This window comes from Natrix helvetica (genome assembly GCF_964273705.1).
Source record: "Natrix helvetica genome assembly, chromosome: 10".
In the NCBI taxonomy this organism is placed as follows: Eukaryota; Metazoa; Chordata; class Lepidosauria; order Squamata; family Natricidae; genus Natrix; species Natrix helvetica.
Window position 1 is genome coordinate 12,923,893 of NC_138561.1, and position 23,558 is coordinate 12,947,450.

Here is a 23,558-nt window from a genome sequence, read left to right on the forward strand (position 1 = left end):
GTGGACACCGTTAGAATCCTTAGTCAGGGAGGGGAAATCACATGGCTGAAAACTAATAATTCATTTGACTAAAGAGTTTCAGTGATGGGGGTTCATGTAAAATGCATACTGCCCCTCCGATATGCTGAACGATTCTGCCTCTCTAGGATTTCAGACAGTATTTTCTCACTTTGGGGGACCGTTTCATCGGCATACTGCCCCTCCCCAATATGCCGAATGATTCTGCCTCTCTAGGATTTCACAGTATTTTCTGAGTTTGGGGGAACACGTCATCTGCATACTGGCCTTACCCAATACACAAATGATTCTGCCTCTCTAGGATTTCAGACAGTATTTTCTCAGTCGTTCGGCTGTTTAGCTACAGTCCTTTCTACGTTCTCAGCAAAAAGGTAAGAAAATGTACCCACCCTAAGAAAAAAGCTGATCAGTCTGGAAACGCATATCTATATTTAGAGTTTGCTTCAATTTAGCATTCTTCAAAAGGGCCCACCTTGCCAAAAGGGGGAGAAAAAAGGTGACCCAACACAGGTAAGTCGTCTTGGTTGGTGTTTATTTGAAGCCGTTAAAAGACATGTCCTCATTTTCGCCAGCACTAGAAAGCAAGGTTCCACAGGACTTCACCTGGTTAAAGCCATACAACTGGACTAAGGGTTTGTGCTGGATACATCTGCAGTCTCCATTGAAAAGTTAAAAACATCAATAAACTGAATACAGGAGAGAGAAAACTTTCATTTACAGCATGGGTATGGTTAAGTTCAGTCACTTTCAATGTGTTAAATTAAATACGTACGTACAAGTTCTGTTTAAACGAGTTTTAAAATGCCAATAGAAGTGCAAACTTAAAAATCAAGCAGCATAAAACAAAATTTTTGATGGCGGGCCAATCCTTAACTGATTTATATCTGCCTTATCTTCAAGTCCAATATATTATTACTTTAGTTTAAACGTGAACAGCGGATGCAATTATTATATGCAATATAAATAGAGCCAGGTAGTAATTCTAACAGTCTTCCATAAAAGTGAATCCTGAAAATAAACTTAAAACGGTAGTTTTAAACATAAAAGGCTGTTTTGCATTTGGCCTTTGGTTCTAATGCTTGAGAACACCAGAAAAGACAATGGTGCAGCTTTCCAAAGTTGCTAGACTTTGGCAACTGACAAAACATCACATCAGTTACAGTTTCCTTCTTTTGAAAAACTAGGAGCATTCACTTGCAAAGTGGAAGAGTAGGTGGTGGGGGCATTTCCAAATTCTCTTGAGTCCCAATGATCTTTTGTAGAACTGGAAAGTCGTATGCTATAGGCCTTTTTTGTTTTGCAAATCCAACGTTCATTTTATGCAAATAGGGAAAAAAACCTGTTGTCTACAGCTTTCAAAAAAAAAGTAAATTATCTTGGTAGCGTGACAAAACTTTGAATAAGGCCAGTCGGGCCTTGAAGACCTAACTGGTGCTCTTAGAACAGCAGCAAATAATTTCTTGTGTTTTCCCCAAACCCGGTTTCAATCTGAAGGTTTTATTCTCCAGAATTCCATGAAATCATCCAGCTGCCATAATCATCTTCGGAACGGCCAATCCATCAAAAACAACAACCCCATAACTGTTACACTCCATCTGTTCAGATCCAAGCATCAATTCAATCATCTCAATACACTCACTGGTTCTACATGTATCAATGGCACCAAAACTCTAGTTACTGAATAGGGCCGTGATGGAGAACCTATGGCACCCATGCCACAGGTGGCACACAAAGCCCTCTCTGTGGGAACACGCACCATTGCCAGCTGCTCTTCTGGAACATGCACATCGGCCAGCAGGTCTTCGCCAGCGCACTGGAAAACAGCCTGAAAACGCCCAAAACACAGGTCATTTTTCGGGCTGTTTTCAGACCCTTTTTCGAGCCGAAAAACACCCCAAAAACAGTCATACGCCCGCAGGCCAGCTGTTTTTTGGATTTCCAGTGCTCGGGCGCGGGCATATGCACATGCCTTCTGGTTTGTGGACACTCGGGGCTGAAAAGGTTCACCATCACTGGAATAGGGTATACTTAAAGGCGCTGCCATGGGGACAGATTGAATCACTACTATTGGGATGGCACAAGGCTAATTTTACAATATAGCAAAGCCTACGCTGGCTTGTAATGGCAGCCAAAACACACACCAAATTCCCTGATCACAACTTCTCAGTTTAAGAGCCAGGTAACGTTGGGCAAAACTGAGTTTTGTAATGTAGTCGAACATGTATTGTTTTTAAAAAAAGTAACTGACATGAGTAAACGTCCTTTCATGTTAATGCAAGTAAATACTCTTAGTTTTCTAGCTAGCCTTAGACAGACTTACAAAAACAAAGAGGAATGGCCTCTCTCTACAACAGGTGGGTTGCAAATTACATCCAGTAATGTGTTAGTGGTCAATTTATTTCGTATATATAACAATATATATAGATATAGGTATATAAATATTAGGGTTGTTCTATTCAGAAACAAGATTTAACGTAACACAAAAAACCTTTTTATCAATACAAAGTAAACTCTGCATCATCCATGGTGGTATAATCCCTCCAATGTGTTGCTTACAAACAAGTTTGGTACAAATAAGTTAGTGTTTCTCTGTCAAATCAATTGTACAGAAACTCAAAAGTGCCATTTCGGTTAACTGTGGGAGTCTTACTCCAAGTGGCTACAGGATCTCGTCTGAGCAGCAACAGGGGCCAACCGTCAAAATCATTTCCACATTGAAAAGGCAACACCGAAGGGGTAAAGCACAAATGTAATGAAGTCACGTAAGTCTGCGTTTTTTTCTTCTTCTCCTGCGTATACCTACAACCCTTTGTTTAATCCAATCCGGAACAAGAATTTTGGAGGCTACCCCAAACTCACCATAGGGGTTTCTAAAGCCTTAAGGCAGAAAATCAGTGTTGACCTTTGCAATTAACTCTTGGATACAAAAGAAAGATTTGCGTTTCCATTTCATTACGGAGAAATGACATGTCCCTCATTCCTCTTAACAGGCCAGATGGTTGGTATTAAAAAGAAAAGAAAAGAAAAAGAAAAAAAAAGTTATCAGGGTGGGGGGGGAAAAAAGGATGCAAAAATTCAACCCAGCAATCAAAAGTTACCGGGTTAAAATAAAACAAAAATAATTAAACAGACACTGTTTGTACAATAGTGCACAAGAGGTTCAAGCACCTTCAAGAAAACACAACTCACACTGTGCCAGGCACTTGGTCTGAACAAGTTTCTCCCCATGTCAGTTATGACAAAAAGAGCACCCACCATATTTAATGTATCTTCTTATTAGAACTGGGGGGGAAAATGCCATCGGAATAGTTCCCATGATGCTCGTATTTTCTGCTTCCCTATTGCAAAGACATTTATTTTATTTTATTTTCCCGACATGATTATTTGATTTACATCCAACGTGCTTTTCGCTTCTACGGATCAGGTCTTGCCTTTTATCCTTTCAAAACACTGCCTTTTGTACACACTCATTCATCCAACCGACATTCTGCTACATCGCACCCCTCTACAAAACACAAGTATGCATTTTCGTGGCCAACTCCAGTTAAACTTGGAAAAAAAAAACAGGGAGGACTTGGCGCTTCCTCCGTGCCAGCAGCAGCTCGTGGCTTTTCAGCAGGAACTCCACCTCTTGCTTCTGTGCGCTTCTCCCTATTGCTTGCAACCAAATTAAGAGAAATGCCCTATTTAAACTCTAAAATGGTTATCGTAAAACAGAGGAAATTTAGACGCAAAACTTCCTGAATGTGCACTTGACACTGGGACAAGCCAATGAAGGTTAAATTTCATTTCCCCAAGAAAAAACTGATAGCATCTGCCACAGCAGGAAGCTCCTGGTGTTATCAGGTCAATGTACATCACTATTTGGTCATTTACATATGGAGGTTCAAGGATTCTCAAGCTTCGTTCTCCGCCAGAGAGGAGTTGGCCGTTACTACCGAGTCTGGCTTGCGAGTCATTCTATCCAGCTCCTCTTGGACATTCGTCAAAACAGGTTTTTGCCCTATAAAAAAAAGGAAGGCACAGTATACGTATGCAGAAAATCCATTCAAACCAGGGTGGATAAAAATTGAAGATTTTTTGAAAGGCAAAAAAAATCATACTTTTTAACATTTTAAATCGGGTTTTTTAAATCACATTTATTTTCATAAAATGCTTTTGGGCTAAAAATATATCTAAATATAGTTTTCAATTTAAGATACATTAATCATTTAGTGCATTCAGCATGAAATGGAGTTTAGTTATGTAGCATGAGAGGCTCAGGGATGGTATTCACTTACCTTCCCTACCGGTTTGCAAATGTGAGCACACGCGCCCCGTCCCGTCTGCGCATGCACTCAGGCTTCCGCGCATGTACTTTGGCTAAAAAAATGGGGTGCCATAGAGCCGGGGCAGGTGGGCAGGGCCACCCGCGATTTCCGCTGAGGATGTATATTCTGCAATATTTACATTTTTGGTAAACTCATTCAATGAATCCAAGCTCTGCAAAGCTTCACTTTGTTTGCAAATAATATTAAAGATTCAAACTACCAGCAAGGAGTCCTTACATTTAAAGAGCACTTGTCATTTCAGATGCATCATGGGCTCAGCGCCTGTTAGCGGGCATCCACTCACCTGCTGCCCGCCACATCCCTCACCTACCACATCACCAGCTGTCCAATTAAAGTGAATGGGACTGTTGGTGAGTCGACAGCAGGTCAGAGGAGGAGCTGCTGCGAGACAGAGATGACAGCTGCTCTTTAAAAATCATGACTTAAATCGAGTCGATTTCAATCAAGCCTTTTTAACTAGCGATTTAAATCGACTCCATTTAAATCAAATCCACCCTGGTTAAAACCAGAGAGTACAAAGTACTGCGTGTAAATGGGCCCAATGAAATTAAGGAGAAATGGCTTCTTTTGGACAATACCTGATTTTTTGCCGGTGCTTTGCACGCCTCCTCCTGCACCAGGGCTCCCGGGAGAACCTGTCTTTTTACTCAAGAGGCTGTTGAAGAAACTGGCTAGCACGCCTTCGCTTGCCGCATTGTCTGAGGAGGAAGAGGCAAACGCTGAGAGTGGGCAAAGGCGGGCAAAGGCTGACCCTTAAAAGAAACTGACTTTCAAAAGAGAAGCTGAGAAATAAAAGAAGAAAGCCACGACACTGGTTATCTTTCTGAGGTCAAAGGTGGAATTATATGGAAAATTTTGTGTGAAGGCAAATAAGGCGTATCCCAGAATGGTGTTAACAGCATGACCCAATCTGGGTCAGTCACCAGGACCAGAATGTTACATTCTGCTAGAGCGAAGTTCCCCGAGGATGGGCTCCAGCTCGAGTCCGAAAGCTTGGCAGACTAAAACCTCTGGTCCTGGTGACTGACCCAGATTGGATCCTGCAAAATTGTGTGTGTGTGTGTTCAACAGACAATGATCTTGTTACCCATTTTCCCATTTCATTGCAACATCCTTTTAGCTTTTGCATGAGGGCGACTTCTTGCAGAAAAGTGCATGATGCAACAAGGGGGCTATTGTTATAAGGCCCAATGCTGATTTGGGCTAAGAAGGGCATAACTGGCCCCAGACATTGGTGAAATTCAAATTTTTTTACTACCGGTTCTGTGGGCGTGGCTTGGTGGGCATAGTGTGGCCTGGTGGCGTGGCCTGGTGGGCGCGGCAGGGTAAGGATACTGCAAAATCTCAATTTCCTCCCCACTCCAGGGGAAGAACTGCAAAATCTCCATTCCCTCCCCACTCCAGGGGAAGGTTACTGCAAAATCTCCCTTTCCTCCTTTTCTAGGGGAAGGTTACTGCAAAATCTCCATTCACACCCCACTCTGGGGCCAGCCAGAGGTGGCATTTGCCAGTTCTCCAAAAACTACTCAAAATTTCCGCTACCATTTCTCCAGAACCTGTCAGAACCTGCTGGATTTCACCACTGGTCCAAGATCACCTAGATGGCTTCCGGGCCGAAGGGAGATCTAGAACCTGGTTCCTTTAACCTCTAGTCTTTGACCACTAGACTACACTGGCTTTCAAATAAAACCATATCATCTTCATCAAAACATACTACTGTACTATAGCTTCAGTAGTTAACAATATACCTGTATTTGATTAACATAAGCTTAGATACTTGAGGGGGGGAGGGATCTGCTGCCTTTTCTAGCTATAGATCCACTATTGCTCCAAAAACATCTTAGCTTTCCTAAAATGTTTTTATCTTCTTGCTTGGGCATGGATTTATTATGAAGATACTCTAATTATTACATCCAATGAAGGATTAAAGCAGGAGGTGAAACTTACGTTTTTTTTAAAATGCTATAATTGAAAAAGTTTTTTTTTAAATTACATTTAAGAGATTCAACTTTTTTCACAATAGCAAGTTTCATTATGCTAATGATCAGCGTAGCAGTTCACAAAAAAACTTTCCAAACATCCCCACAGCCTTTGAACCAACAGACCATAAAATGCCGCACCCTGGCAAAGTTCAAAACAAAACAAACATTCTACGGTGAACTGCATACTTTTAATAGCCGGATCTGGCTTCTTGACGGATGCTATTGGCGAGGCGCTGGGGACGGCGGCAGGGCCTGTCCTGCCTTGCGGTCGGGGTGAGCCAGAAGGGCCACGAGCAGGAGATTCCTGGACAATGATAAAAAGCAACAGGGTGTGGTTTTACTGATGCCATCTTTTTGTAAAATATCACCTTAGATACAGATATAGATTAACAGAGTTGGAAGGGACCTTGTAGGCCATCTAGTCCAACCCTTGGCCAAAGCAGATTCTACGCTATTTCTGACAAATGGCAGTCCAGTCTCTTCTTGAAAGCTTCCAGGGATGAAGCTCCCACAACTTCCAAAGACAACTTCAGTTCCATTGGTTGATTGCTCTCATCATCAAAATTTCTCCTCATTTCCAGGTTGAATCTCTCCTTGTTCTGTTTCTATCCACTCTTCCTTGTCTGGCCTTCAGGTGCTTTGGAGAATAGCTTGACACCCCCCCCCCTTCCTCTCTGTGGCAGCCCCTCATATATCAGAACACTACTATCATGTCTCCCCTGGTCCTTCTCTTCACTAGATTAGCCATCCCCAGTTCCAGCAACCATTCTTAGCCTCCAGTCCCCTAATGATGTTGGTTGCTCTTCTCTGCATTCTTTCTAGAATCTCAACATCTTTTTTATAGTGTGGTGACCAAAACTGGATGCCATGTTCTAGGTGTGGTCTTACTAAGGCTTTGTAGAGTGGTATTAGTACCTCCCTTGATCTTGATTGTATCTCTTTGTTAATGCAATTTAGGATTGCCTGTGTACAACAATGAATTGAAGTCATTAATAAAATACAGATTTCCCTTGGTGGAGTGCAATCATGTCAAACAATTTCACATCCCTGAGATGTTCGCTGGTGGATTAATCTTAATATTCTTCTCTCTTATCTGATTATACTGCCTTATGGAATGTAACCAATTTTAACCATGTATACTTACAGAAGCTCTGGTAGGGGTTGCCGGCTGCTTGGCAAGGAATGACTGAAAGAAAAGTCACAGTCCTGTCAATTGATTATCCAAAGAACCGCGATACACCATTGTATTTCAAAAAGCTTCCCCCCCCCCTGAAATTTCGTATTGTTAAAGAGGAGAGGTGATGTGGCTGTAACTCCAACCTAGTGCTCAAGGCACCATGCTAGAAAGTAGAAGACTCTCAGTTCTAGTCCCGCTTTAGGAATAAAAGCTGGTTGAGTGACTTAGGGTCAATAGGCGGGAGACTGGGCTAGTTCTAGTCCTAATCTTACAAGGGCTGGTTGAGGTGAGGAAGGACTTTTCGATATGTTGAGTTATTTGCAAAAATAATAAAGGCAGGATACAAACAAACGAACCAACTCACTCATGGAGGCACAATGTACAGTGGTCCAGATGTTTGTGGACACAAGTTCATCTAGCATAGTTAACAGTGAAGAACAATGACAGATGTGTTCAGCAACACTAGGGTGACGGCATATTGTGCAACTATGTTGTATATGTCTGATAAGGGCGAATCAGAGTCACTAGTTTCAAATGAAAAAAAAGAGCAGTATTTCTAAATTAAAATTCAAAATTTACCCTAAGGAAACAGCTCATCCACGAACTAGAGAAGCCCCATGTGACCAGACACAGTGATCTCTTTCACTACATCAGACAACTACAATTCCAAGAATTGTTTTGAGAGAAAGCCACCACGCAAAACAGAGAAAGCTCCGCTTTCGCTCTAGATATAAGTTCTGGGAATTATTTTTCCCCCTTGGAGCTTTACAGCCTGGTCCTTCTGGCAAGGATTCTGCTTACTGGAGGTTCATTGAAGACTTACTATCATAGGAAAAAGAGGAGGATTAAGGTCTGTAGTGGTTGGATAATAATGCTAAGTAGTCAATGCTATGTGGAGAAGACCAAGATGATGTTCTTCTAATTTGAGAAAGGTTGTTTTTAAGGATAGGTTTAAATGTTTTGAGCTTTACCTGCCAGGGAACCAGGAAGATGGGTTTTCTGCAACTGTGGTCAAAAAGGGATGCAAAGGCTACAAAAAGGGAGCGTTTGGGGGAGGAGGGGGGGATTAGGGGGCTGCATTGAGACCCAAAGCCTCATGATGCATAGACCCTATTTTAAAATATCCTAAGCACCAGAGACAAGCAAAAACAGAAAATAGTGCTTTTTTTTCCACTTACCTGCTGCTTCATCAGAAAGACCTGTTCATCTTCTGCCGCAAACTCTTTATCATGAACTAACTGACAAGGGAAATAAAAAAAAGGGAGGAAAGGGTTTTCTCACAAACAGATGTTCAGTTATCTGAAATGATCTCCATGAAGAGCAGTCAAGGGGAGGGGCGGAGGGAGATTCTTATACGCCTTGACATCTAGTGTAATAAATGCAAGAAGCGTGGATGCACACACCTGTTTGGATCTTGGGGAGGGGGGGGAAACCACACACAAGGAAAGAAACAATACACAAGGGTGTCCCTCTCACCCGTACAAATTTAGACACACACGCCAAACGGGGATGTAATGTGTGGAAACTGCAGAAAGAGGGGAGCTACGTGCAAATGTCTGGCCTATGGTAGCACTTTCTGTTCCACTTCATAAGCATGGTGTTTTAGGGTTAGAAGTCCTGCTGAACAGTCACTCTGGGCTGAGATCAACACAGAGGAGGAGGCCTGGAAATGGTCCCTGGACATTGCAAGGACAACCCCTTGCAAATGACACCCCCCCCCCATTTGCTGTGTATGGAAAGGGATGGAACACAGCTCCGTTCTGGGAAAGACCCATTTCTCCATACGCAAAAGAAGCCAATGGCTTCTCTCACCACACAGGGAGAGTGGCTTTCTTAGATACAGCTAAGGAGTAATCAGCTTCCTTGATCTGCTGCCAAAGTAGGAACTTTAGGGCCTAACTCCCACTTCTGGACCAGCATTTTTAGACTGTATAGGCACAAGAAGCCACAGCCTGCACACGTTAAATGCTGTCGGGCTACAAAGATGACTGCCAGGCTGATAAACTTAGGCAGTTAAGAAAGAAATATCTTCTGGGTTCCTCCTGCAAAATTCTGTGCCTGAGGCAGGGGAAGGCGTACATCAAAAGCCTCCTCAGAACGCTTCTATGTCTCAGAACACTCTTCCACTCATGGTTAGTTGGACCCAAGCCGTTTTATTCTGGTCTTTTCCACGCCAAACTACAGCTCCTTGCCTGGGGTGGAAAATAGCTTTCTGTTTTTTATAAGTGCTCTTTGTTAGTCAACCAAGTCCCAAGAAGCACTTCTCCAAGTAGTTCATAAGTGAATAGTTAGCAGATTCACTACTCCACATTACGGATGCCAAACAAAAGTTTAATGTAATTTAAAATACCCCGTTTCCCCAAAAATAAGACCTCCCCAAATAATAAGCCCAATTGGGCTTTTGAGCGCATGCGCTAAAATAAGCCCTCTCCCAAAAATAAGCCCTTCCCAAAAATATTGCAACACAGCAGCAGCCATGAGGTGACCATACTCGCTGCCTCCTGCACCTCAGAAATAATAAGATCTCCCTGAAAATAAGGCCAAATGCTTATTTCGGGGGTCAAAAGAAAATAAGACTCTTGTCTTATTTTTGGGGAAACACAGTATGAACTTCAGTGTCAATGGCCAGCAGCTAGCTTCACATAAAGGATAATGGATCAGAGTTCAAAGCAGCCATACCTTTCTTACAGGCGGCTTCACTATGAAGTCTTCATATGCATCTTCTGGTTTCACTGTTGTGAAATTCTCATGCAGGATTGCAATTTTCTTTTCATTGTCCCAGCCAGCAGGTCTAGAGAAAAGAATTATCATTCATGCAAGACCATCTTTTTTCCAGAAATGTGTTTTTGGACATAAAGGGAGTAATTTGCTTGTCTTTTATTCCCCTTGAAAAGAGACACTTGTAAATTGAGGCAGACAATTTATTTGATGGGCAGGGAGGAGGGTTGCGGTGAATGAAGTTATCACACAGGTGTAATAATTTCGTCCGCGGGTTTTGGGAACTAGCAAGTTTTATTTTATGATTAAAATGAATGAAACTAATTTCAGTGCTTATTTGCCATATTTATTGAAATGCAATAATTTTCAAAGGAAATTCTGGGAGGTACCGAGAAAAGACAATTCAGAGACGAGGTACATTTCTCAGAAAAAGAGCCAAAGGCATGAAGATGAAATGCTAACCAGAAAAGACCAATCCCAAGTAGTTACTTAAGTCTACCCAGAGCATGAAAACTATGTATCTCTTCCAAAACTGGTGCTCTTCAAATAATTATAGGAATGACTATAAGATCAATTGCATCCAGACAATATTACTCAAGACAGATTTCTATTAGAATTGAGACAGATAATTGGCATCTTTTACGTAGGTTTCATCTCCCCTGCACCAAGTCAGAAAAATATTGTGTTTCAGTGACCGTCTTCTGACCTTGGCTTCCCAAGACCATGATGCAAACTCCTTGTCCAAACAAAAACCCCTTTCATTAATTGACTGTGAATTCTGCTCATTCACATCCAGCAAAGTCTTTCAAGGGAGGATTTACAGTCACAGACCTTCTCTGGCTTGGAGAGCTGCCAGGCCAATATCTGGAAAACTTGGCAAGGAGTCTTGGAGGGTCATGAACCAATTAATCAAACTAATTGTCTCCTGCAAACTCCACTCCCCTTTCGCTCTTTTATTCCCTCTGGAAGGGGCCATTCATTGTCCACCTGTGGCCTTACTCCCAAGTCGACCCCTGTTCTTTAGCTGTTCCCTTTGTCTGGCAACTCTGCGCATGCGCACACTGGGAACAGGATCCAGCTGTTTGTCTGCCTCACTGATGTCTGACTCTGAAGGCAGCTGATAACTGGCATATGGCTCTGGCCCCCTCTCTGTCTCCGACACAGAGCCCTCATCAGAGCCTTCCCCAGACTCCAGGACTGGCCCATGTTCCTCCCCAACCTCCTCACTGTCCGAATCTGCAGCCAGCTCTGTTGGCCACTAGCAGCCACAATATACAGTAGTCTTTTGATGCTTATTTTGCCCTTCAACTTACATAAAAACAGCGTCCTTTTCTACCACTAAGGCAGGGTTTGCAAAGTGAAAGCCATATTTTTTATGTACAATGTACTTATATAACAAGACAAGGTTCTTCTCCTCCTTAACGGATGTATAGATCAAGGCTGCTCCATCTATTTGTTTTGTTTAAGGAAAATTCCAAGCAAAGTAGTGAATTTCAAGGGCTGAATGTATACATTTAAGTCTCTCAAAAGTATCTGTTTCTAAATGATATATTTAGTTGCTAATTTTATATCCTGCCTTTATCTCAGAAATTCAAGACAGTAAGTTGCTGCTTTCTCTTTTCCCCAGAGCACCCCTGCGAGAGAGTAACACAACAAGGCCTTGGTCACCTTGTCCAACACTTTACACCATGTCTATTTACTATGTACTGATGATAATGGGCCCAAATGGTAATGGTTTGAAGCAGTCCATCCTTCTAATTTTAAGCCCAAGGTAAGGAGGGTAGCACAATGCAGAAATGAGCATGTTAAAAGTTTTCAAATTCAAAAGTTATTACAATAAGGCTAAGCAGTTTAAAGAAATATAAGCTTTCCTAAAGGAGCCATATTGGTTCCTAGCAAAATTAATTTACTCATTTAAACATAATTCAAAAATTAACTAATTGCACTTGCAGCATAATCCTATAAATGTGAAAGATCTACTTCAGAGCAGCTGATCTGGCAGGTAGGATCCAGGACAACAGAAAGATTTTCTCTCAAGAGTCAACCTTGATGGGGTTGGTACTGTTCACTGCTAGATACAGGACATCTAAAACTGCTGTTCATTTACCAGCCTTTACTGGAAATACAAAACCTCTCACCATCACCAAGAAAATGGAAGGTCCTGGTGTAGCCCTGAAGCCATTTTGGGAGACATCTTCAGAGTTGCTACAGCGAGGCTGGGAGGGAGTTGTGGGAATGTATATATGGGGGGAGGTGGAGATAGCTTGGGGGGGAGGAGATGTGTAGCCAAAATAACATTCTTTCTTGCGGGAGCCAAGGACGCTTTGCCAGGTGTTGGAAGGGTGCGGACCAAAGCCAGTCGGATTTGGGACTATGATCTGATTGGACATATGACCTGGAGGGCAAGGGTCAGGTTTCCACCAGCCGTGCCAATAGGACCTCCCCAATAAATATATTCTTTGAGGAAACTCCAGGCCTGAGAGTTTTGACTGCTTTGAGGTTATTCCTTGGAACCCTGACAGCTGGCCTTTGGGGATTTTAAATCTGAATATGTGCTCATGAAAGGCAAAGGAAAACATAGCATGTGACTGTTTTTCAATTGGTGGAAACAATACAAAAGAACAGCATTGGGTTCGCGTGAAACATCGTTCCAAGTTTATAAAGCACTGCTTTAATATACCACTTCAGCTTAGGAAAAAGGATACACTGCAAGCAGAACCTACGAATGTGCGACTGAATGAAGTCAAAGTGTTCTTCCCTGTAGTCGTGCTCTTTTTCTAACACACTCATTGCGTCACACTGGGGGGGGGGAAAAACAACAACCACAGGAATCTCAAAGAGTTCTGAAAGTCTGCCACACAATAGAATGAGTGTGGAAGATGGGCTTTTGCACAGATCAATATTTAGAGCAAACTTTGAAGAGATGAAGGAGAAAGTTTCAATTGTTATTTGTTCATTTAGTCCGTTCGTATAGCTACCAACCCAATCCACATACAATTCAGGGCAACGTACACAAATAAAAACAGACAGTAACATTCTCCAATGTTTTTCTGTTTGAAAACATTGCGCCCACGGCAGCTTCATCCGGTTCAAAAACACGCAACTTCTTAAGACCGGATTTGCTATTTAATCACACGCTCCAGCTGCATGGCGTGTAAATTTAAAACAGAGATCTCCTGCGATTTTGAATATTTGGCAGAATGGTCTAAAATTAGCATACAGAAAAGGACAGCCTGAAGAAAAAGGAAGCAGGCGGAATTCAATGTTCTTCCTGGATTGTAAAGAATGGGAAATATGAGAGATATCAAATTCAAAAGAGAATATGCAAAAATGCTCAAGGTATCATTGCTGATGTTAATGTTAAAGAAACAGGAAGGAGGAAGGAAGGAAGGAAGGAAGGAAGGAAGGAGATGAGGGAGGGAGGAAGATAGAGGAGGGAGGAGATATGAGAGAAGAGGGATAGAGGGAGGAAGGCGATATAAGACAGGGATGGAGGGAGGAGATATGAGAGAAGAGGGAGGGGAGGGAGGGAGGAAGGAGATGATATAAGAGGGAAGGAGGGAGGAGATGATATAAGAGGGAAGGAGGGAGGAGATGATATGAGACAATAGAGAGGGAGGGAGGGAGGGAGGGAGGAAGATATGAGGGAGGAAAAAAAACATCTTCCCCACAAATCAGATTTCATTCTTTAAAGTAACAAGATTCAATCCCATTGTATAAATTGGGGGCGGGGGAGGGGGGGCGACAGGACTTCAAACTTACCTTTGTGCAAACTACCACCACAGGGATCCCAAGATTGTGAGTCAGCACATTCTCTCCGAGCGGTAGAGCGATATCCTCCTCCTCTTGCCCTGGTGGGCCTCTTCTTTGTGGGGATCCCTGATAACCTCCTTCCGGTTCTACATATTCTTGAAAAATCTTCACAACTGCAACAAAACAGATACTTGTTTGTTTTGTTTAACAAAAATGTATTTTATATTAAAAGCGATAGCTATTGTTTCAAATGTTCTTTATAAAAAAAACAGGTATTGTTTGAAATTAAAGAGCAAAAATTAGGACAAAGCACCTGCTTGGTTAAAAAAAAAACACCATCAATCCCCCCCCCCCAAATATGTTTACCAATTATCCTACTTAACCTTCCAGGTCTCCAATAACCCTTCACAACGTAAAAACAAAAACAGAAATGTTTTTCAAAAATGGATTTGGGTAGCTTCATTATTAAATGTATTATTAAACCTCAAGGCTTCATTGTTTTAAGGCTTTTTCAGCAAACTACTACAGAGAGCTAAAAGGGGGGGGGGTTGCTCTATCTGTGCCAGGTTTTCTGGGAGAGGAAACCCTACAAGAATTCAGCATATTAAAAATTCAAAAGACCTGAAGTGCAGAAAACAAGCCTTCTTTTAATAGGCTTTCAGAAACTGTACTCCTAGCTTTTACCCTTAATATCCCAATGGTTGCAGATATTTTCAAGGTTGGTGAATGCTACCCTTCCAAAAAAAAAATGCCATCCTTTCTATTTAGTGAGAGAAGATAAATGTCCCAAATAGTGAGTACAAAATCAAGTGAGGGTGCAAATTTTATTAGTCGCTCCAACAGCACAAATGAAGCATCTTACATCACTGAAATCCATTTGTGTGGAGTTTTAGTGCAATCTATTCTTGAAGGCTCTTCGGGCCAGAGTCAAATTTTGCTTTACCAAGAGCCAGGAAACTCAAACATCTGCAGCATGCCAGATGCTTTGCCTCTAAACTGCTAAACATTGAAGGAGCTGATATTTTCAAAAGAGGCACCTGTGCACAACTGCATTTATTTATTAAATGGGTATGTCACCCGCATACAACTCTGAGCAGCTTCCACTAGTTTTATGGCAAGTCTCGCCCCAGCTGTTTTATATGACTGCCTCCTTGGCTAACAACTCCTTCTATGGTGGAAAACAACAACAACAACACAGTCCTGTTTATCTTCTTGCATTTTTCGATAGCTTTGGAAAATTTCACTTTGGGCACAGATAGCCATAGCAATAGGACTTAAGACTTATATACCTCTTCGAAGTGCTTTTACAGCCCTCTCTAAGCGGTTTACAAAGTCAGCCTGTTGCCCCCAACAATCTGGGTTCTCGTTTTACCCACCTCGGAAGGATGGAAGGCGGAGTCAACCTTGAGCCAGTGAGATTTGAACTGCCGAACTGCAGCTAGCAGTCAGCTGAATTAGCTTGCAGTACTGCACTCTAACCACTGTGCCATCTCGGCTCACAACAACGGATACACAACAACCATTACTACATACAGGGAATACACAGAAATGACTTGTATCAGACCTGGAAGCCATCTTTTACATGGGCCTTCAGGCCTGCCACGTTTTCCACTGTGGGAAAATGGCAGGGGGGGTTACGGGTGATATATAGTCAAAAATAACATTCCTTTCTCAGAGAGTCAAGGCCATCTTGCCCTGCAGCTGCGACGGTGTGGCTGGGAGGCATCTCCAGTTTTGGACAGTGCCTGATTGGACCATATAATGAACATGTGGGCGCTGGGCAGAGATTTGAACTTTCGTTTGTGGGGAAAACCTGGAAGTTTTCAGATTCGGGTTTTCCCAGGTGTGCCAATATGACATCTCTTAATAAAATGGAACTTTGAGGAAACTCAAGCCTTAGAGTCTTCTTTCGTTGGGGGTGTTACTTAGAACCCTGACAACTTCTGTGTTTTGCGTTTTTTCTACTGTAACGGACATGTCTGTTTCAGTTTCCATATAAATGTGGAATGATACAATCCACAGCATGTAATTTCTTGGCAGAAGAAAGAGATTCTTTTACTCACTGTATTTGAAAGTATTGATGGGTTTGATGAACTCACATGATACAGCTTCAGAAACCTGAAGGATATTTTTTCTCCACCACCAGCATAATATCAGCTCAGTGTCACATTGAGGCCAGAGATGTTTGTGTCAAGCAGTGGAAGGGCTTGCCAGAATATACTTCTTGAAAAAGATGACAGTGCCCAAATGTTTGGAATAGAAATTCTGATGACACATTGTTTTTCTAGCAAGAGTTGGTATTTTTTTAAAAAAATAATAATATTTTTTTTGAATGATTCTCTTGACTGAATTTCCTCCCTGCTGGGGACCACCACAATTCCATAGCTCCAATTGCTTTTTTATGAATCAACCATTATCATGATCATCACTACATCGCTTGCGTGTGTGTCATAAACAAACGGGTTACTGGAAAATGCTATTTGATTTTGGATAACGGCTTTCTACCAAGTCAATGCCATGCACAAGATTTGAGTCGCTGCAGCCCCTAAAGTTCAGCGCCAGCACCATTCAATGCCCAATGTAAGAAGAGAACTTTGAGGACATAAAGTTTATCATTATGCTTTGGAAATAATTCTCAGAAACGCAATTTGGAAGATACATCCAGGGGTGGGATGCAAGCGGTTTAACAACCGGTTCGGTGATTGCACACTTTCCATCTGTGTGCGTGTGTGCGTCTAATGTGCTAGCACACAGCGTTCAAAATGCAGCACTTTGAACCCCAGCTGCTTATCTTCTAAGGCAGCCCCGGTAAGTAGAGGCGGAAATCAGCTGTGCCAGAAAGAAGGAACTATAGGACAGGATAGGAAGGGTGCGGGGGAGTGGGGCCAATTGATTGCCGGAACTACTGATTCCGGCAGCAGCCCACCACTGATTATATCAACCAGTAAGTCGAAACTCAGTGTATTCTTTTGTTAAAATTCTTCAAGATTTTAAAAAAACTGTAAATAAACCAATCGAGTTAACCATCAATTCATTCTGCATGAATTGTAGTAGTCTTCACCAACTGACCACAATTGGGACCCACAACTGTTACTAAGCAAGGTGGCTAGTAAGCAAGAGATCATGTGACTGAGACTTGCGATCACATGACAAGCTTTTCCATTGTCTCTGCTTGTCAGTGAAGATACTCAATCAAGCAGGTAGAATTGTCTAAAAGTTGAGTCATGGCAACTTGACTTTTCTTTTCTGTTTTTTTATTTGAAACGGTCAGCCTGAAGAAGCTACTTGACTCAGCAGCAGAACTTTTCAACCCCAAAAAGAAAAAAAAGTCCAGTTGCCATGACTCAGCTTCCAGACTGTCTCTGCTTCTGGCAAGCAAAGGCAATAGAAAAACACATTTAACAACCGTGTTACTAGCTCAACAACTATACAAATTCACTTAGCGGCTGTGGCAAGAAAATTCGTAAAATGAGGCCAAAACTGACAACAAATGTTTCATTTAGCAACAAAAATTTTGGGCTCTCAATTTTGATCCATAAGTCGAGGACTACCTGTACACAGCAATCTAAAAATACTTTAATTGGGCTTTGCACAAGAGCTGCCAAGAATCCATACTAGAACCAATCAATGCCTGCAGAAACAGATTTTGCCCAAATTAAAGCAAGAAGCCCAGCAATGCAAACAGGGAAGGGAAAATGGGGTCTAAATTTAGTATTAGGCAAACATCAAATCACACTCGACTATCGACAGCGGAAGATGACTTCCTGGAAAATCAGAGTAAATGCATGACGCCTTGGCACCAGCTTTGTACGACTTCCCTCTGTCACAACTGGGGGAAATAATTTCTCTTCAATCTCAAGAAGAGCAGCTTTGGGAAGCAGTATTCCATGGTCGCTTTTCTCCTCAATTTCTTAAAAGGGAAGTAGCAACTTGAAAGCTTGCTCTAGCTTAAGATATTTAGTGTGGTGGTTAAAATGCAGCATTGCAGGCTAATTCAGCTCACTGCTAGGAGTTTGATCCTCACCATCTCAAGGCAGCCTTCCATCCTTCCGAGGTCAGTAAAATGAGGACCCAGATTGATGGGGGCAATATGCTGACTCTTTAAACTGCTTAGGGAGGGTTGTAAAGCACTTCATTGTTCTATGAAGCGGTATATAAGTCTAAGTGCTATTGCTATATCCATATATTGTTTATCTTACAAGCCATAGAACTTTTGAGGCACAATCCTGCTTAGAACGAATCTATTTCATCAACAAAGCAACTCTGTAATGACTAACTCAAGAACCATCACTGTCAAATGTTCTACTCCAGGCACTATCAAATTTAGATTTAACCCATTATGCCTTCATTCATAGTGCAAACCTCTAAAATGCTATTCATGCAATCTAACCTACCTCTATCATTCCAACATTTATTTAATTGTATTGTAAAAGGAACAGGCATATGAGCCACAGTGGTGCAGTGGTTAGGTGCAGTACTGCAGGCTATTTCTGTTGACTGCCTGCAATTTGGCAGTTCAAATCTCACCGGCTCAAGGTTGACTCAAGCCTTCCATCCTTCCGAGGTGGGTAAAATGAGGACCCAAAATTGTTTGGGGGCAATATACTGACTGTAAACCGCTTAGAGAGGGTTTGTAAAGCACTGTGAAATGGTATATCATTCTAAGTGCTATTGCTAATATTATTTATTTACAAGCCTACTTTCTCAGATGACCAATTCTTCCTTAGATGAACAAATTACATGCTCTATTACAAAATTCACATAGTTAGCAACGCTGTTTAAAACAAAGAGACTCAAACACAAACTGCAGGCAGGCAAGTAGACAGTGCTTAGTTAATGGACTTTTGGCCTGGCTCAATATAGTTACGGGCACTCTTCTAAATAAAGTGCACGGACATTAAAGAAATGTCAACCTCACATAACTTACATTGTTGCTCCATGTTCCTCATTTCTTCTGGGGGTATTTTCAGTTTATCAATATGTTCCCGCAAGACACTTGCCCATTTTTGTAAGGATTCCAGAATAGTCCATGGCCTAGACATATCTGCCACAAAGATTACGAGAGTCTCCTGCAATGATTCTGCTGTCACAGCAAACTTCAAGAGACCCTTGTGATACAAATCACCATCAAGAATCCAAACATTACAGCGGGTTTGATCTGCAAAGGAGACAATTCCTTTTAAGTAGGAAATTCTTCTCACATTAAAAAATATAGCATCCATTAACATACTTGGCACTGACAGAATGTAGGCATTCTAAAGCACCAAGTACACAGCCAGCACTAAATATAGCACAACTTTGCTGCAAGAGAGATTACAAACAAGAAGTCAGCATCAGAGAGGTAGAGAAAGAGGAGAGAAGCAGAGACTAAGTACAAGAATGTGCAGCTATTTCAGACATTCTTACCTAAAAATATTAGGATGGTCTTTCCAAATTGGCTGGATAAATCTGGATAAATCTTCTGGTCTCAGTTGCTTCATCTTTGAGTTTACTTCCTACAATTTGTATCACTCAGCTCCACACTAATGGTCAGAGGTTCCATGAGCATTTCCCCAGTGTCTGTATTTTTCCTAATTCATGACTTTTGCAAGAAATGTTTCTTAAATGTGACTAGAGGACTGCATCACAAAATTCACAAAACCACAACTCTGTATGCATAATTACCCTTTAATTTAATATTTTGGGAAATTAAATTAGATCTGTTTGTGTTTATTGTGGCCACAGAAGACAAGGATGATCCAGAGTGTACCAGATTTGGAAATGCTGCACTACTCGGCATTTTTCAGAGGTGAGTTCTGAGGACAAGCTTAGAAAAAGTAGGGCAGCTGAAACATTCTGACGAGCAATTTTAAATGCACAGGGCAGAAAGGACAAAAGGATCAAGTAATTCTGAAAGCAGTGAAGCTGGATGAATGTAAAAAAAAAAGCTTTCAGGTTGTACGAACGGAGCAACAAGAGAGTCAGGAGAATGACTGTGGAGGATTCTGAAAAATGTGTACCGGATAGAGAAATGGACAGAAACCAGACTTAAATGAAAAGTGGAGGTGGTGCGTTCCACGGAAAAAAAAATGCTAAAAGAGATGATGAAGCAGAATGTACTAAATGTGGTAACAGATAATTAAGGGCCATTTTTTTGTGGTGGGAATAGCATCTTTTGCTAAATTGCCTGAATGTAGGCATCAAATGAAAGAAAATGAACAAGACATAAAAGAAAGTGAAAAGAATAAAGACACTTAAACTTCTGACAGTAACATCTTTGAGGTAAGCTGGCCTTTGAACTTTAGGCAAAAGAAAGGCAGGTAAAACAAAGACTTTACCATCTCTATCTTCATCGTGGACATTTAGGTATAGATATTCCAGCCCTCTTCCTTTCTTGCCATGCTCTACTCCTTGGATTTTAGTCAGCAGGGTTGTTTTACCAGAGCCATCATCACCTGCCAGTATGTTTGCAAGGAAGAGAAGAAATAGGAAGATAATATTTTAACAGAAAAACATACCATGCCTTTGAATTGACTGAAGAAACATTTCATTTTACAGAACAGCTAAACAAAGCCAGGCCTCTTTATGGTGCCAGTCTGCTACACGCTTCTTTCACTTTCTAACTTGTTAAATATCAATTACCTTTCATTTTCTTCTTCAAAAAGGGAACATTATTTCTCAAAAAGAAAAACTGGGGGGGGGAGGGGGAACCATTAAGTCTGTAAGAAGCACTAGAGGCCTTATTCACAAAATGCACACAAGACCATGTGAAGACTAACTAATGTATATTCAATCTATCAACAAAGGCTTTAAACGGCTTTTTTCTTTCATCAGTTAACCTTCCTGGAGAACCAATAGCCTCCTCTAGCTTATTCACTCATACTCACCAAAGACAAGAATATTTTTGCCTGATGGTAATTTAGACCTTGAGCGGGTGGAGACTTCACTCAATATTGATAACCTGCATTGAAGTAACATTCTTTTTAGTCAAGGATGAAAGATACAAATCAAAAGAACAGGATGAATGACCCCCCCCCCAAAAAAAACCCAGAAGTGACGGTCCATCCTATAAATAAATGAATCAGCGCTTTTTTTTTTTTTGGCTTTCTATGGTTTTCATGTACAAATGTCATTTCCAAACAGTAAATAAATATTTAAACCCTTGGGTCAGGAATAATTTTTTATATTTTACCATTTACATTCAATCATGTTAGGCATTCAATAATATCAGACTACAACCATAATTTTTAAAGACAAATTGAGGGAAAGGCTTATGAATTAGTGTTGAACTAATACTATGATTTTGAACATGAACCAACAGTGAAATATTATGTTTTCTGAGAGCAACCACTATAAACATGACACAATATGAGACGGACAGCTGTGCAAATGTAATAAACAAGGAACTATAGGTTATGTATTGCATATATTATGGAAAGTTGCTCCCCACAAGACTTGGGTACCAGGAGTCAAAGGCCTTGACTCTACCTTTCACACCTATTCTCTTGTTAAAGAATTTGACTGCAATATTTCAATTATAAAGAAAGGATTGGGACTGTAATAAGCCAAAAAGAAATCCTGGCCATTTGTTAACTGTCTAGAAACATTCTAAATCTAGTACACAGACCAAAAAGAGTTTATTCTCACTGTCTCACATATTTTAGAGCATTCTTTCACAACTGATTATAGTAGTGAGTCACAAAACACAAAGCAAGCCAGAGTAAGAGTTAATTGCTCCTTCTAAATAAAATGCCTGGCAACTCAAAAGAGTTCAGAATACATGCATCCCTTAAGCCCCGGTTAAGCATGGATTCATTACAAAGGGAACTATCAATGAAAATAGGAGCAGCCCACTGATAAAATCAGAAAACACCATAGCCAGTTTACAGAAACCAGTATAGAAGCAATGCCAGCCAAGCATCCTTACAAATAAGGCTAGCTGCAGAACTCTGCTTTTATCAAATAAAACAGCGGTCACCAACTTGGTGGTCCGTGAGAAAATTTTGGTGCAATTACTTGCATTTTTTATATTGCACTAAATACTATATCTTTTTTTTAATCCTATTAGTGGTCTGTGGGATTTAAAATTATGAATTTAGGGGTCCCTGAGGTCCGAAAGATTGGTGACCCCTGGAATAAATGACATCCAAGCAGGTGGGTTGCTAGTGACAAAAAAGAAAGCGATAGTGAGACGCAAAATTGGAGGATGTCCGCTTACTTTGCATAGGATTAAAGCTCCGAGTATGAAGGATAATATTTTAGAGCAGTGGTTCCCTACGTGTGGCCCATACCCCACAGGGGGGGCACTTTGATTTTTAATGGGGGCAATAGGAACCTTGTTTAAACCAAGTGAATGGCCTTTTAGGCTTCCTCCACCTGAGTGGAGTTCACTTTTTGAGTAAAGTAAGAATTATATGTCTGTGTGTGTGTGTGGGGGGGAGAGATCAGGATTTCAGCGATGCTTAGGTGGGGCATGGCCAAAAAAAGGTTGGGAACCACTGCTTTAGAGGCATCCTACTTCAAAGAAACCCGAAACAGAGGCTTGGCAGGCATTTCAAACCTCCCAAGCCTCCAGCAATTCTTTGGGGTACAGGAAAAAAAGAGCATTCTGCATCCCCCAAAGGGAGGGAGGGAAGATGCAGCGCCAAGAGCCCCATTTCGGGCAGAAGAGCGAAATCCACCTGTCCGACCTCCAAGGCGGACTGGCGGGAGGGGAGGATGGGTGTGGTTGTCTCATGCCCCTGGTTAGTAGCTCCAGGCCGGGGAAAGGCTGCCGCCCGTATTGTCGGCTTGGCAGGGAGGGAGCAGCCGCCCCTCCACCCTGCGGGCAGGGCAAGCTCCCCAAGCTGCAGGAGGCGCCCCTCCCGAGGCCATTCCGCCGGGGAAAAACGGGCTGCAAGTGGCCGCCCGGGGATCCCTTGGCTGAAGCCGAGCTCGGCGGCGGCGGCGCCCCTCAACCGGCCACTGCCAAGCCGAGTCCCACCTGCGAGGGGAGAGGACGCAACGCCGTCCCCGCCCAGCCCCCCCAAAGCGTCCCCCGCAGCCGCCTGAAGCCCCGGCCCGGCTGCCTCACCAGAGGCTCTGGCCTTCCTCCTCCTCGCTGGGGAGGTCCGCAGCCAAAGGCCCGTCCGGCTCCAGCAGCTTCTTCTCTGCCAACACCGGCGCCATCTTGCCAACGGCAGCCGCCACAAAGAGTGACCTCATCCGCCCAGGCTCCGCCGGCAGGACCCCGGCTTTCCTACGCTCCCGGCTAAGGACCCCGCCTGTCCAGACGGGTGCCTGTTCTTTTTCTTTTTGGGGGCCCCTCTCTTGGAAGCCTTTTCCGGTCCACAAGTGCGTTCGTGGCTTCATCGGCGGCTTTCACTCCACGCAGAAGCTTTGGTCCCCACGGGAGGCTAACCCACCCGCTCTTTTTCGATCAGGCATTTCGGAGGACACCCACGGCAGCGGGTTTTTCGCTGGAGGATGAGTTTAAGATTTTTCGGGGCCGCCGCCCAGTTTGCGCCAAATAGGGACCCCTAGTGGCGGCAAGGAGCACATCAGGCTCTTTGGTTACGCCCGAAGGTTTCGATACAGGCACAATACGGTAATCGCTCGGTT

At 42.4% G+C, this 23,558-nt stretch overlaps 1 protein-coding gene across 1 annotated transcript; it reads right to left on the bottom strand.

The window, feature by feature from the left end:
* Nucleotides 1–533: 533 nt before the first annotated feature.
* Nucleotides 534–23,183, bottom strand: DYNC1LI2 (dynein cytoplasmic 1 light intermediate chain 2). The gene is made up of 13 exons (XM_081962900.1): nt 23,032–23,183; nt 20,846–20,919; nt 20,297–20,413; nt 18,907–19,137; nt 13,989–14,152; nt 12,932–13,025; nt 11,540–11,675; nt 10,188–10,299; nt 8,687–8,746; nt 7,476–7,517; nt 6,518–6,635; nt 4,928–5,047; nt 534–4,021 (listed from the first exon to the last, which is right to left on the bottom strand). The coding sequence occupies exons 1-13, from the start codon at nt 23,160–23,162 to the stop codon at nt 3,915–3,917; spliced, it is 1,506 nt and encodes a 501-aa protein (XP_081819026.1). The 5' UTR covers nt 23,163–23,183; the 3' UTR covers nt 534–3,914.
* Between the last annotated feature and the right edge of the window lie 375 nt (nt 23,184–23,558).